Here is a 14369-nt window from a genome sequence, read left to right as displayed (position 1 = left end):
CGGCTGTGGTAGTGTGTAGAGGTCAGGCAGTATATAGTTGTAGAGTGTGACAGTAGCGTGCTGACTGACATGGCAGCACAGCTGGTTCTATGCACAGTAGAACCTCGTTGATACAATCCCGTTTCGTGCAATTTCCCGATGCCAACGTTCGTGATCAAGAATGTAAAAAATGACCGAATACACTTACGCATCTTCTTTTTTTTTTTTAATATGTTCCCGGAAAACACGATCTTTCTGTACCAGCGCTCAGTACATCACCGAACTGTGACAGTATGACTCGTTTTTTGACTGTTAGATAAGTGTCAACAAGAAAAGGCAGGAGCCACGCTTGATCTAGAGCAGTAGGCACATGCCTTGGCAGCTTTCCCGCAGTACTTGCGCCACCCGTGTAACGTGAAAATGCCAGCACACACTCAATTTCACCTTCTGGTAGCCCCAGGTCTCCTCGCGGGTCATTGCACGTCACGTTCACAGCTATCGCCACCAACCTTATTGCAGTAAGCACCTTTACTTACCGATTTCACAATATGTATGCTGTAGTGCCGAATGTACTGCACTCATTCAATGAGTGATAACCTAAACGCACAGCTGTTCCCTACTGCAGGTTGTGCAAAGTGAGCGACATGTTCTGCCCTGGGGGCATCGTATTTCGGTGTCACCGACAAGTTCAATTTCGTTTCGGTTTCTTGCCGCCGTCTTAAAACGCTACGCAATGGGAAAACGACAAAGCGAGTCTTGAGTCGCTCGGGGCCCCACTAGCTAGGCAATGCGTGGGTGCCTTGAGCTGCAGCAATTCTTGTTGAGTGCGCACATCAAAACTTTTCACGAAAACGCCTCGCCCAAAGGCAGCTACTGACCCTGGCCGAATTCGAAGAACACAATTGTGAGCTTACCAAGCTGCCTGGGCCCCGCCAGCTTGGTGCATTTCGTCGTCACATGCTGCAACGATTTGCGCAATGCTTCGAATTATGGAGATGCCAACTACAGATGTACAGTTGAGTCTGCCAAACATTTTAGTGACTACGGAGTGTGCATTTTCCCGGTTCATTCTTTTGCACATTTTTTTTTGGGGGGGGGGGTAATGTATGAACAAAGTTTTGTATTGCCTGGTGACTGATAGCTCTTGGCAGTTTCGAACTGCTGTATCAGGTGAATTACTACTGGTGCCACACCCTGTGAGATTTCATCCTCACCAGCTTGAAATAATCTGTAAATGTTTGTAATCAGCTAAGGAAAGGATTAGTATATTCATTTGGTACGATTTTGCTTCATTAACAATGTTATAAATTTGTGGGGTTTTACGGTATTCTCAAGTAGAAGCGTGATTAATGATTGCTTCATTATGTTCATTAATTTGATATACCGTATATACTCGTGTAATGGCTACACCAGTGTAAAAGTTGCACCCAGAACTTTGTAAAAGAAATTCCCCCCAAAATATATTTATGCCCATGTATAAGCCGCACCATTGATTTTTGAGAAGGTTGGCAGTGTTATCTGTCGTGTGGTACGAGAGTTCCGAACCTTTTTTTTTGTTTTTTGGTAGCAAAACAAAACAGCCGTGCTGAGTTTTTGGCATCTCCAGGTAGCAAAAGCACAGCCTCTGAGATTTAGTGGCTACTTCCAAGACGCTGCCATCACTGGTCTCTGGGACATCACCATTTATTCCAGCCAGCAGGTGACATGCTACAGGAAAGCCAAGAATAGCCAGAGCCAGTACAAGCAAGTACTGTAGTTCATTAAAGGCAAATACGTACCACTGAAAATGTTTACAAAAAGAAAGGTGTATCTTTTTCTGCATAATGGCAACACCCCGGATTTTCACTCCAAATCTCGGAGAAAAAAAACAGCAACAAAAAACACGGCCATTACACGAATATATATACGGTAACCTGCTTCGGTATAGTGAGGTCTGACTGTACAACATATCCTATAGTACTGGTAACTAAGATGCTGATCAATGAATTTAAGTAGCATATTTATTCATTTGTGATTTTCTCACAGATACTGTTGTGTGTCGCTGCAAATTCTGTGTTGTCCAACCCACACAAACCCATGACCTCTGGTGGGAGTTGAGCCCACGACCTTGTGTTGGGTGCACCTTGTGACAAACACCGTTGGTCACGTTGCGGTGCTCCTGCTGACATGGCCGCTCGAGTCACGTGAAAAATGTGTCCGCATGTCTGCTGTGCTGTGTTTATGAATCAGATACGTGTAGTCTTTCCTGGAACAGCCGTTATGTTGGTTATCTACAGTTGCAAAATTCTTGCGCGGTATTTTGCTGGTTCAGTATGCAAAAAAGATTATTTTTTCTGTGAATAAAGCTCAATAATTGGCATTTGTCCTGCAATTTAATTGCATAGGCCGCTAATGTGATAAAAACTGCTTCTGTTTGCGCTTGTACATGCTTGTAGGTTTTGTTTTTCTTTCAGAACGTCCAGACCTTACCTGGAAATGAGCGCAGTGCCGCACGATCTGTGTACAAGGAAATGAAGTTTGCCAAGGTGGGGAAAGAAACTTTCTTCTTTTTACTTGCACATATATTTTTTTTTCACCTGGCTCCTGCTTCTGAGTTTGCATAACCCATCCTTGCTGCCTTATACTTGCACTGTACACTAGGGCATTCACTGGTATACTGAAGACAAGCTTGCCCCAAGTGCAAATCGTCAGACATCCTCTCTTCGCATGCACATAGTGCACTGAAATTCAAGACAAATAAGTGTAGTGTAGGACAGATGGTCTGCAGGCAAGGTTTGTTGGAAGGACAGAGTAACCGCAACAACTTGATTTGGGCGAATTGATTCAGGCTAATGGTATACTGAGTGAGGACAACATGAGTAAGGATAACGGAAACATGCCATGTTGTGTTGCCATGCCATGCCATGCTCCTCTTTGGCGGCAAGATATCGTGTACTTCTTAGTCAAGGTAGTGCATGCATTTCTAGGTTAGTTTCACACCAACAGCGTAAAATGAACAAGGACAACCGCATCAAGTTGATTTGGGCAAGTTGGTTGACCTAGGATGGGATAAAAGAAATATACCAAGCAGGGTAACGTTGGCCTATTGTCTCTACAACTGTAAAAAGGCAACTTTTGTGTCATGTTTGCCTGCAAGTTGTAGCATACTAATGCGAAAGCATCAAATGGAGCATGAAAAATCCAGTGTTGTCGGCGTGACCAGATCATGGTACAAGAAGGCTTTGCTGGGAGTCGAACCCGCAACCTTTGATGGGAGTCAAACCCTCGACCTGTGGTACTAATGAAGATGACTTTAATTAACACATATTTAATTAAAGTATATTTAATTAAGGCACGCAAACCCACGGCCTTGTGTGGTGCACACCTTATGACAAACACCGTTGGTCACGTTGCAGTGCTTCTGCAGACATGACCGCTCGAGTCACGTGACTCTGCCGGTGGTTCCACCAGACGTCACTGCGCTTCTGCTGGTGTGGCCACAATTCTTTCTCGTTCATCCATGTAGGGATAACTAAGTGCCCCTTGAACTTTTTTTTATTCAAGAGGGTACATGCATTCTTAGTCTAGCCTCATAGCGACAGCAAAGAAATGCGTGAGGACCAACTAGAATTGCATGCAACAGGCAAGCGTTGGTGACGGTGACCTGATGGTTAGAGTATTGAGCTTATGTACTTGAGGTATTATATATATATATATATATATATATATATATATATATATATATATATATATATATATATATATATATATATATATATATATATATATATATATATATATATATAAAAGAATACTATCGCCAAAATAAGAAAGAGCAGATTAAAGCTTAACTTTGTTATGCAGTGCATCTAGCCATGATGTTTAGTGAACTAGCCCCTTTCACAGCATTACTAGGCAAAATGCTTGCATACTTAACATTATGTTTAGTTGCATGCTAAGGTGGTTAAAATTAATCTGGAGTGCCTCCCGTAGCCTATGCATTGCTTTGGGATCTCGAACCCGACAATTTTTTTTTATGGCAGCAATTTCGTCATCCCCTGGCTGACTACTGTGCACTTGTGTTTCAGCAACTTGTCGAGTGCCTGACTACGGGAGCAGTTGCGTGGGCGCCGGATCTCAATGGGCCGACTCTCATTGAGAAGGTGACGACGCTCCTGCAAGGTCAGTGCACTGCAACTGCCTCTTCTCTCTCCAACTGCAGTGTTCTTGTTTTGCCATTGCATTGGTTGCCTTCTTTTCATTGGCTCCATTTCATTGGTTGCACTTCAAAATCATATCATACATGGCTTTGACCCGCCGTGGTTGCTCAGTGGCTATGGTGTTAGGCTGCTGAGCACGAGGTCGCGGGATCGAATCCCGGCCATGGTCGCTGCATTTCGATGGGGGCGAAATGCGAAAACACCTGTGTGCTTAGATTTAGGTGCACGTTAAAGAACCCCAGGTGGTCAAAATTTCCGGAGTCCTCCACTACGGCGTGCCTCATAATCGGAAAGTGGTTTTGGCACGTAAAACCCCAATTATTATTATTATTATATGGCTTTGGCACGTAAAACCCACCTAATTTAATTAATTTAACTTTAACCAGCCCAGACATCATGTCACACTCCTATGCTGTCTTTCCAACATTTGTCAGCAGTTTCTGGTGCCTAGCTCAGAACCACGAGAAAAAAAGAAAAAGAAAGGTGACAAAAATGGACCACCTGGGGCCGTGTTCTGAAACAATCCTCTTCAGTGATAGTATCGACATCAGGCATACCCTGATTAGATGGTTGAGCAAAATAGGATGACGTAGCTCATCTGATTTTGCTAAAACAGCGAATCAGTGTGCATAAATGGCAAAGGCATGGCCGAGGCGATGGTATCGCCGAAGTGGATCATCTCAGAGTATGACCCCTGATGCGTTCCATGTTTCTCATTTCTTGTGCTCATGGTAGAGAGAACTGAAAGCAATACTTACAGTCTCACCTTATACAGTTGAATTGCGGCAGCGAGATTCAGATCGGTATGAATTTTAGGGTGGTACAAATTTTGAAAACGTCGCCTCCAGAGTGCACTGGATGGAATACTGCATTCTATTTTAGGATGACTACTATGTTCTCCCAGGCTGCAGTGGATGATGATACAAAATTCTGAGCCACTGTGAAGTCTCTCTCAGTCGGGGAAGTGTGGCTGCAGTGCACCTTTGCGGTGCGGGTACAGTAGAACCTTGTCGATAAGATCCCATTACAGTGAAACCTCGTTAAACCGTAGTTGGCTAGAGCTCGGAAAAAGTACGTACTAAACGGTAGTACTGTTTAACCGAAATAGCATGAGCTTGCCCACTTACCTGTCGAAAACGCAACTCAGAGATAGTGTGATGAAAGAGGAAAAAACATGCAGTATTTATTCACTTTGCGTGGCAAAAGTGTTACGACGACAGTGGCCTCAAACTTACTGAAGATGCGTGCCAGCTTTTCAGCCAGTCCCCTCTTCTCGGCAAACACTCGCATGGCAAATCCCTCGTTGGCATTGCGTATTCTCCGTGAACACGCGCAGTAGTGCTGCAGAAGTCCCGGGGCGCCTTTTTCATTACCCGGTGCCGGAGTTCGGAATACTTTTCGTTTGGAACAGTTGCGTTATCGTGCCCCCGTTCTCGTCGCGACGATTGCATTCATGAGACTGACGTAATGCGCAGCTTCTGCCACTGTCGGGCCTGAATCGCCCTTGCTGTCGCTTTCCGTGTCGTCCTCATCACTGTCGCTAGGCGACACTTCGGCAACAACAGAGGCAATGATGGCGAAAAGTCGAACCTCGTAGCCGACATTTCTTCGCGGTCGCAGCGGCGCTGCCGAGCAACTTCGCATTCCAAATGCCACACACTGTAGTCAATAGTAGACCCATGTCGCGTGCCAGTGCCTACTTCTTCGTGTCGCATTCGATTGCATGGACAATGTCTAATTTTTCTTCTATGCTGAGCACCTGGCATCCTTTTTATCCGAGCTTCAGCATGACGCGAGTCCTCGCTTGCACGACGCCACAACGCTCTCTGGCACGGCGTCGAAATGATGTTGATGTGACTTCACGCGCAAACGCACAGGGTGCTTGGACGCCGTTGTTCTGATCTCTGAGGCTTGTTGTTCTGCCGGGACGCCTGTTGGAGACGACGCACCGCTGTATTTGCGCGACTAAAAGTTGAAGCACTACGTTTTAACCAATGTATACGCAATAAGCTGGTACGGTTTATGCGGATACAAAACACATTATGTTTAATGGCCGCTGAGTCGGGGATTTGACTTTACTACTTTTAAAACAAAGCTACTGTTTAAGCGGGTATGGTTTAACGAGGTTTTACTGTACATACGATTTCCCATCCCCAATGTTTTCATATGTTCCTGAAAAATATGATCTTTTAGTAGCAACGTTCAGTACATCGGCAAACTGCGATTGTATAATAGGTTTTGCAGCCGCTAGATGCCACGTAAACAATAAAATGTGGAAGGTGCGCGCGATCGGGAGCAGTAGCTGCCCGTTGCTGCAGCTTTGCCACAATGCTAGCCCGCCCGTCTCGCATGAAAAATGCTCGCGCGCACTCAGTTTCTTACTCCAGTACCGGCACATCTCCTCCCGGCTCATCGCACGCCAAACCCACAGCTGTCACCACTAACCCTATTGTGATAAGCATGCTCATACCTATGCTGCCTTTTAAGGCTCATGGGGTGTGGTGCCATTGGAAGCTGATTGCACACTTTTAACAGGCGATAACGCAAGTGTGCCACAGTTCCCTGCTGAATCCGGCGTCACCGACCAGCATTACTTCGTTTCAGTTTCCTGTCACTGTCCTAAAACACTACGCAATAGCAAATCAACAAAACGTGCCTCGAGCCACCGGAGACCCACCAGTTCGATGGGCGTTGGTGTCTCATGTCACGATTTGCACAACGCTTCGGATTATGCAGATCTCGACTACCACTGAGTCTGTCAAATTTTTTAGTTGATCATACGTTTCCTTGGTCAGTAAGTCCTTTTCTCACATCTTTTTCTTTTTTTTCAAAAATGTGTGAACATAGTTCTACTGCATGTAAAAATTTGGTCTCTCATGATCCTGGCAAACACCCGTGCACATTAAAGCAGTCACTGTAGCCTGCAGGGAATTACTGGCAACATTGTTTGAAAAATAAGTGTTAAGATTTGCACATTCTGGGAAGGGTTTCATCGAATAAAGGAAGAATGGTCCAGAAAGCCACCATTCATTTCAACTGGAAACAACGATTGTAAATAAATGAGAATCATCATCATCATCAGCCTGGTTACGCCCACTGCAGAGAACGTTTTATAGAATACTGGAAGTAAACTAATGGGCCTATAAGTTTTCAATTATTTAATGTCTTGTTTTTTGTGGATTAGCATAAAGTTGCAATTCTTCCAGTTGTCTGGGACCCTTGAAGTCGTGATACATTTAGTATAAACGGCCGCAAGCTTTTCAAGCATGATGTCTCCTCCATCTTTGATTAAATAAACTGTTATTCCATCTTCTCCTGCAGCCTTTCCTCGTTTCATGTCTTCTAAGGCCTTTCTAACTTTATCGAAAGTTATAGAAGGAGCCTCTGTAACCTGTTCATCACTACTTTCAAAGCCTAGTTACGATTTCCTTCATTACAGCTTTGTCATCTACATCTCGCTCCTCTAAGGCTGGGTATTTGTTTGCAAGTACCAGCCTGAATGGGTCTGCTTTTATCCTTACTGCGTCTAGGTGCATGGCCGTTCTTAGTTGGTTGAGTGATTTTTCTGATTAATTCCGATAACGAACGAGACTCTACCCTATTAAATAGGTGCGGGGTTCCCAGCACCTTACAACCTTCTTAGAGGGACAAGCGGCTCCTAGCCGCACGAAACAGAGCAATAACAGGTCTGTGATGCCCTTACTTCTCTAACAGCCCGGTCATGTACTAATTGTGGCCATGTTGTCCCTGCAAACTTCTTAATCTAATCCGCCCACCTAACTTTCTGCTGCCCCCTGCTACGCTTCCTTTCCCTTGGAATCCAGTCCGTAACCCTTAATGACCATCGGTTATCTTCCCTTCTCATTACATGTCCTGCCCATGCCCATTTCTTTTTCTTGGTTTCAACTAAGATATCATTAACTTGCATTTGTTCCCTCACCCAATCTGCTCTTTTCTTATCCCTTAACGTTACACCCATCATTCTTCTTTCCATAGCTCGTTGCGTCGTCCTCAATTTAAGCAGAACCCTTTTCGTAAACCTCCAGGTTTCTGCCCCGTAGGTGAGTACTGGTAAGACACAGCTATTATACACTTTTCTCTTGAGGGATAATAGTAGCCTGCTGTTCATGATCTGAGAATGCCTGCTAAACGCACCCCAGCCCATTATTATTCTTGTGATTATTTCCGTCTCATGATCCTGATCCGTGGTCACTACCTGCCCTAAGTAGATGTATTCCCTTACCACTTCCAAAGCCTCGCTACCTATTGTAAATTGCTGTTTTGTTCTCTTCGGAGACTGTTAAACGTTACTTTAGTTTTCTGCAGATTAATTTTTAGACCTACTCTTCTGCTTTGCCTCTCCAGGTCAGTGAGCATGCATTGCAATTGGTTTCCTGAGTTACTAAGCAAGGCAATATCATCAGCGAATCGCAAGTTACTAAGGTATTCTCCATTAACTTTTACACCAAATTCTTCCCAATCCAGGTCTCTGAATACCTCCTGTAAACACGCTGTGAATACCATTGGAGAGATCGTATCTCCGTGCCTGACGCCTTTCTCTATTGGGATTTTGTTGCTTTCTTTATGGAGGACTACGGTGGCTGTGGAGCCGCTATAGATATCTTTCAGTGTTTTTACATATGGCTTGTCTACACCCTGATTCCGTAATGCCTGCATGACTGCTGAGGTTTCGACAGAATCAAACGCTTTCTCGTAATCAATGAAAGCTACATATAAGGGTTGGTTATATTACGCACATTTCTCTATCACCTGATTGATCGTGTGAATATGGTCCATTGTTGAGTAGCATTTACGAAATCCTGCCTGGTCCTTTGGTTGACAGAAGTCTAAGGTGTTCGTGATTCTATTTGCGATTACCTTAGTAAATACTTTGTAGGCAACGGACAGTAAGCTGATCACTCTATAATTTTACAAGTCTTTGGCGTCCACTTTCTTACGGATTAAGATTATGTTGGCGTTTTTCCAAGATTCCGGTACGCTAGAGGTCATGAGGCATTGTCTATACAGGGTGGGCAGTTTTTCGATAACAATCTGCCCCCCCATCCTTCAACAAATCTGCTGCTACCTGATCCTCCCCAGCTGCCTTCCCCCTCTGCATAGCTCCCAAGGCTTTCTTTACTTCTAATGGCGTTACTTGTGGGATGTCAAATTCCTCAAGACTTTTCTCTCTTCCATTATCGTCTAGGGTGCCACTGGTACTGTATAAATCTCTATAGAACTCCTCAGCCAATTCAACTATGTCATCCATAATAGTAATGATATTGCCGGCTTTGTCTCTCAACGCATACATTTGATTCTTGCCTATTCCTGGTTTCTTCTTCACTGCTTTTAAGCTTCCTCTGTTTCTGGGAGCATGTTCAATTCTATCCATATTATACTTCCTTATGTCAGCTGTCTTACACTTGTTGATTAACTTCGAAAGTTCTGCCAGTTCTATTCTAGCTGTAGGGTTAGAGGCTTTCATACATTGGCATGTCTTACCTGAGAATGTCTTACCTTTATTTTGGTGCTATGGTTGTGGCCTGTTAAAGCCATACTAATTTTAGCTGGTATGAACACGGCATTTTCCATTGTCTTAAGTAATTCGTATCAAAATTCCATTGTACGGGTTTTTTTTTGTGTTCTTCAAAACAAGTCAGTGAAGCCCTACTGGATCTTTCTGTTGTGGACTTTCATCACATGTTAACAGTGTTTGTTCTGTCTTTTTTGCATGCCACTGTGCAGGGTCCCGTAAAGGCAGTTATCGAGAAAAGTCGGGGACGCCTTTTGCAGACGTCGGCTGGAACTCGGTGGACTTTGACCTCTACGTTGAGACAGTGGTCATGAGCAAGCGGCAGCCCGTGGATTTCACTGACGAGATGTGGAACGCCATGTCAGGTATGGCATCGTGCCACGCTACTCTCAGGGTTCCAGCCAATGGTTGGCTGCAATCAACCTCTGATAGACTCACATCCAACTTCATTTAAGTAGAATCTCGGTGATACGAACCCGGCTGATACGAATTTCGGTGTAATACGAATTCGTGAAATTCCCCTGCCCAAAAGCATTGTGTACAATGGGCCAAAATTCGGATGTTTCGAGCACTTTTCCGCGTCGCACCAGGTGATACGAGCTTCGGTACCTCGACCGTCGAGCCGCCACCGGCGCAGCATGCGCCAGTGCTGGTTTGGGATTTCGTGGCAGCAGGGAGGCTGACAAGGGAAGTGAAGCTTTCTCTCTCTCTAGTTTTTTGGGGCGGCCTCCTTGCCTTTTTCTTTTTACTTTTTTGTTGCCCGACGCTAGTGCCGCTGCTTATTGGTCCATTCGCCCTGCGAACCAGCCAACCCAACCGGTCGGGTGCGATTTGCCCTCTCCACATTTCTCGCGGCCCTGCACGCCCGTTCCGCCGGTCTTTCCGCTACAGCCAGCACGCAGATCGTCACGCCAGCAGCAGCTCCCGCTTCTTTGTTCCCTCGTGCGCGACAACTATGGAAGTGCAGCATGTTGTTTGCGTGTGTCGTTTTACGAGCATTGATCGCGTCAGCCCGAAAGGTACTGCAATCAGTACGATGTCGCGAAAGCGGTAGGCGCTGTCCTTGAAGGACAAACTGGATATTTTGAAGAAGGTGGACGAAGACCCCAAGAAAAGGCGCATTGACATGGCCAAGGAATTAGGCCTGCCAATTTCTACGCTGTCTACCGTCGTCGATCAGCGTGACCAAATTATGCAGAATGTGCAGCACGTTGGCGTAAACTCCAAAGCGAAGACTGCTCACCATGTAAAGTTAGAAGAAGTTCTCCTAACATGGTTTAAAGAGGTCACTGCAGCTGGCGTCAACGTTGACGGAAAAGTTCTGCGTGAGAAGGCTGCGGACATCGCATTCACGCTTGGAATTGAATATTTTCAGGCCTCTGGTGGCTGGATTCACCTATTTAAGGCACGGCATGACCTCTCCTACAAAACTGTTTGCGGCGAAGGGAAAAAAGTTGACGCCACTGTCGTTGAAGATTGGATGGCAACCACGCTGCAGTCTTTCATCGCGGGATATGACGCTCGCGATGTTTTTAACATTGACGAAGCAGAGCTGTTTTACAACCGTTAGCCCGAAAAGAGTTTCTGCTTCAAGGGTGAAGCCTGCCAGGGAGGACAAAAAAGTAAGCAGTGTGTGACTATTTTGTTTTGCTGCAATGCTGACGGGTCAGAAAAAATGAAACTGACCGTCATTGGAAAATACCAAAAGCCCCGATGCTTCAAAGCAGCTGGTCGTTTGCCCTGCACATATAGAGCCAATAAAAAGGCATGGATGACGTCGGCTCTTTTCATGGAGTTCGTCACATCCTTGGACCACAGGATGTCATGCAAGAACAGAAAGATTGTTTTGCTGCTGGGCCAGTGTGTGGCGCATCCAAAGCACATGATGTTACAGAGCGTCAAAGTGGTATTCCTGCCCCCGAACGCCACTAGTCATTTGCAGCCACTGGATGCTGGCATTATCAAAAACATAAAGCACCACTTCAAGGGTTTGTTGGTGCGGCGCCTCCTTGCGAAGATTGAACGCAAGGACCCAAATATGCAGATCAGTCATTTGGATGCTGTGCATTTTATTGCACTGGCCTGGGAGCGTGTCTCCCCTGCAACCATCGCGATCGCAAAGTGTGGGATTTTTAAATCCACAGTGGCCACCACCTCGCAAGTGCCAGATCCAATTCTGGTTAATGTCTGAAACCAACTTGGCGTTAACAGCAGTGCCGATGATTTCATCACCGTGGACGGCGATCTCGTCACCTGTGGTCTGCGCACAGGGGAAGATATCGTGGAGGATGTATCGTCGCAGCCTGGAATTTCGATCAGTGATGATGAAGAAGACGAGTGCCAAAATGGTGATGACCAACCACCGTCGGCAGCCGAAACTATGCATGCTCTCGATATTCTGCGGCGTGCTGTGACATCCGAGACTGTGCGTGAGGACACTACAGCGCAGTTCTTCAGCTTCAAAAATTCTCTGCTGGCCGACCTCGCGGAGAAGAAGACTCGGAAGGACATACGTGACTTCTTTCCACGTAAATAAATGTTTTTTTTTTGTGCGTGTCTCATGGTTTCGGGACGGATTTCGCTCGTTTTTTGGTGATACGAAATTTCGGGTGATACAAATATTTTCGCCTCCTCTTGAAATTCGTATCACCGAGATTCTACTGTATTCATTCAGTCACTTGAATGAATGTAACTGCGAGTTCAACAGTTTTCTTTCTTTCTTTATTGTTTCCTCAGACACAGTCTAAGAAGGGGCCGAGGCTAAAGGCGACAGAGCACCTGACAAGGGCTCCGGCCCCCTTGCACAATATACACACACAAAATACACCATCAAAGTTCAGTCAGACAGACGTGATAGGTTCAGACAGTGGGCAATATTAAAAAAGGGGTCTAGTCACTGCTCAAGTATAAAGTCATTACAGCAAATAATTGTTACAAAATAATTGCATACGCAACATAATGTCTGCAACACAAATGCAGAGAAAGCAATTCAGTTACCGGTCAGCTCGTTCAACACCACCATTTATAGCCATGGCACTCATCACAAAAACCAAGACACAAAAACCAAACACAATTTCACAGTCGTGTAACAAAATTGCAGTATCTTAGAGGAGCATGACAAGGGAGAACAAAGCGCACTTTTTGAGGTAATTTACAGTAATGAAAACATGTCACTGTTCACAAGAAACTTTCTACAGTGTTTCCTAAACGTATGTACACCTTTATTAAAGTCTACTTGCGTATCTTTTCTGTTTAGAGCATTGGTTATTTGAAAAGATAACGCTTGCCTTCCATAGTTGGTTCTAACTTGCGACATTTTTCGTTTTGGGTTTCGGGTACTGCATGAACTTGAGCTGGGCACTACGGAAATATGTAATTTGTATTTATTGATCCATTGCAATAGCTTAAAGTAGTACACCTTGTCAGCCTTCAGCATGTTATATTTGGCAAATAACGGCTGTGTTCTCAATAACTGCTTGTTGCCTTTATAATTTTCCAGTATGCGAAAAATTTGCTTTTGTAACACATTAAGTTTGTAGTGGTTACTAGCTGTTGTTGTCCCCCAAGTCAAGATTCCATAGCTCATTCTAGAGTAAACCAGTGAACAGTATAGTGCCTGCTTTAAACGTTTGGGTTTTAGATGTTGCACTTTGTAAATGCACCCAATAGTGCGAGACAGGCTTGATTTTAGTTGAATAACTTGAGTATTCCATGAGAGGCTGTGGTTAAATCAGACACCTAAAAACTTTTGTTCAGTAACCTGTCCCAGCAAGCATCCTTCAAATCTAATGTTAACTGGGTAGCAGTCACATTTATTAATTGGCTTAAAAATGACGTACTTTGTTTTATTTATATTTAGACTCAAGCGATTTCTTTCAAGTCAACGCAGAAAACTGTAATAAGTAGTCATTAACAGACGTCTCTAAACATTGCATGGTTTCTCCGGTGAAAAAAACATTAGTATCGTCTGCATACATTATTAATTGCGGGGATCCATGTATTGGTATAATATCATTTATATGGATAAGAAAGAGTAGGGGTCTCAGAATAGAGCCCTGGGGAACGCCCTGTTGTACTTCGAATTTGCTGGAGGACCAATTGTTAACACGTACATATTGATAATGTTTCTCTAGATAACTCTGGATTAGTTTTAGTGCCACTCCTCTAATACCATATTTTTCTAATTTTCTTAACAAAATAGTATGTTGAACAGTGTTGAAGGCTTTGCTTAAATTTATAAATAAGCCAAGAGTGAGCAATTTTTTTTCTATATTTTCAATTACCTTATCCTTTATGTCAACTAGAGCAATCTCTGCTGATTTATTTGCTTGAAAGCCGTATTGAGCTTCTGTTATTACTCGGTACTTCTTAAAAAAACCACTTAGCCTGTGATTGATGACGTATTCAAATACCTTTGAAAACAGTCAGAACTGAAATGGGCCTGTAATTATTAATGTTGGTCTCACCACCAGCTTTGTAAACAGGTGTAACTTTTGCGATCTTCAATTCATCTGGAAACTCTCCGCTAAGAAGCATCGGATTTATTATATGCGATAATATGGGGGCTTATCAAGCACACCACATGCTTAATAGGCAAAACTTTTATCCCGTCATCACCACAAGCGACTTGGTTTTTTAGATTTCCTATTGTTTTTTCA

At 44.3% G+C, this 14369-nt stretch overlaps 1 protein-coding gene across 1 annotated transcript in view; it reads left to right on the top strand.

Annotated features, from left to right (window-relative positions):
• Zwilch (zwilch kinetochore protein) overlaps positions 1 to 14369 on the top strand; it is a 94654-nt gene that overhangs the window by 19780 nt on the left and 60505 nt on the right. Inside the window, exons 8-10 of the mRNA XM_075693762.1 lie at positions 2433 to 2504; positions 4047 to 4140; positions 9924 to 10076. Of these exons, the coding sequence (XP_075549877.1) occupies positions 2433 to 2504; positions 4047 to 4140; positions 9924 to 10076 (319 nt within the window). The remainder of the gene's footprint in view (positions 1 to 2432; positions 2505 to 4046; positions 4141 to 9923; positions 10077 to 14369) is intronic.

Source organism: Dermacentor variabilis, chromosome 5, assembly GCF_050947875.1.
Source record: "Dermacentor variabilis isolate Ectoservices chromosome 5, ASM5094787v1, whole genome shotgun sequence".
NCBI classification, from domain to species: domain Eukaryota; kingdom Metazoa; phylum Arthropoda; class Arachnida; order Ixodida; family Ixodidae; genus Dermacentor; species Dermacentor variabilis.
This window is presented reverse-complemented; position numbering and strand designations above follow the sequence as displayed.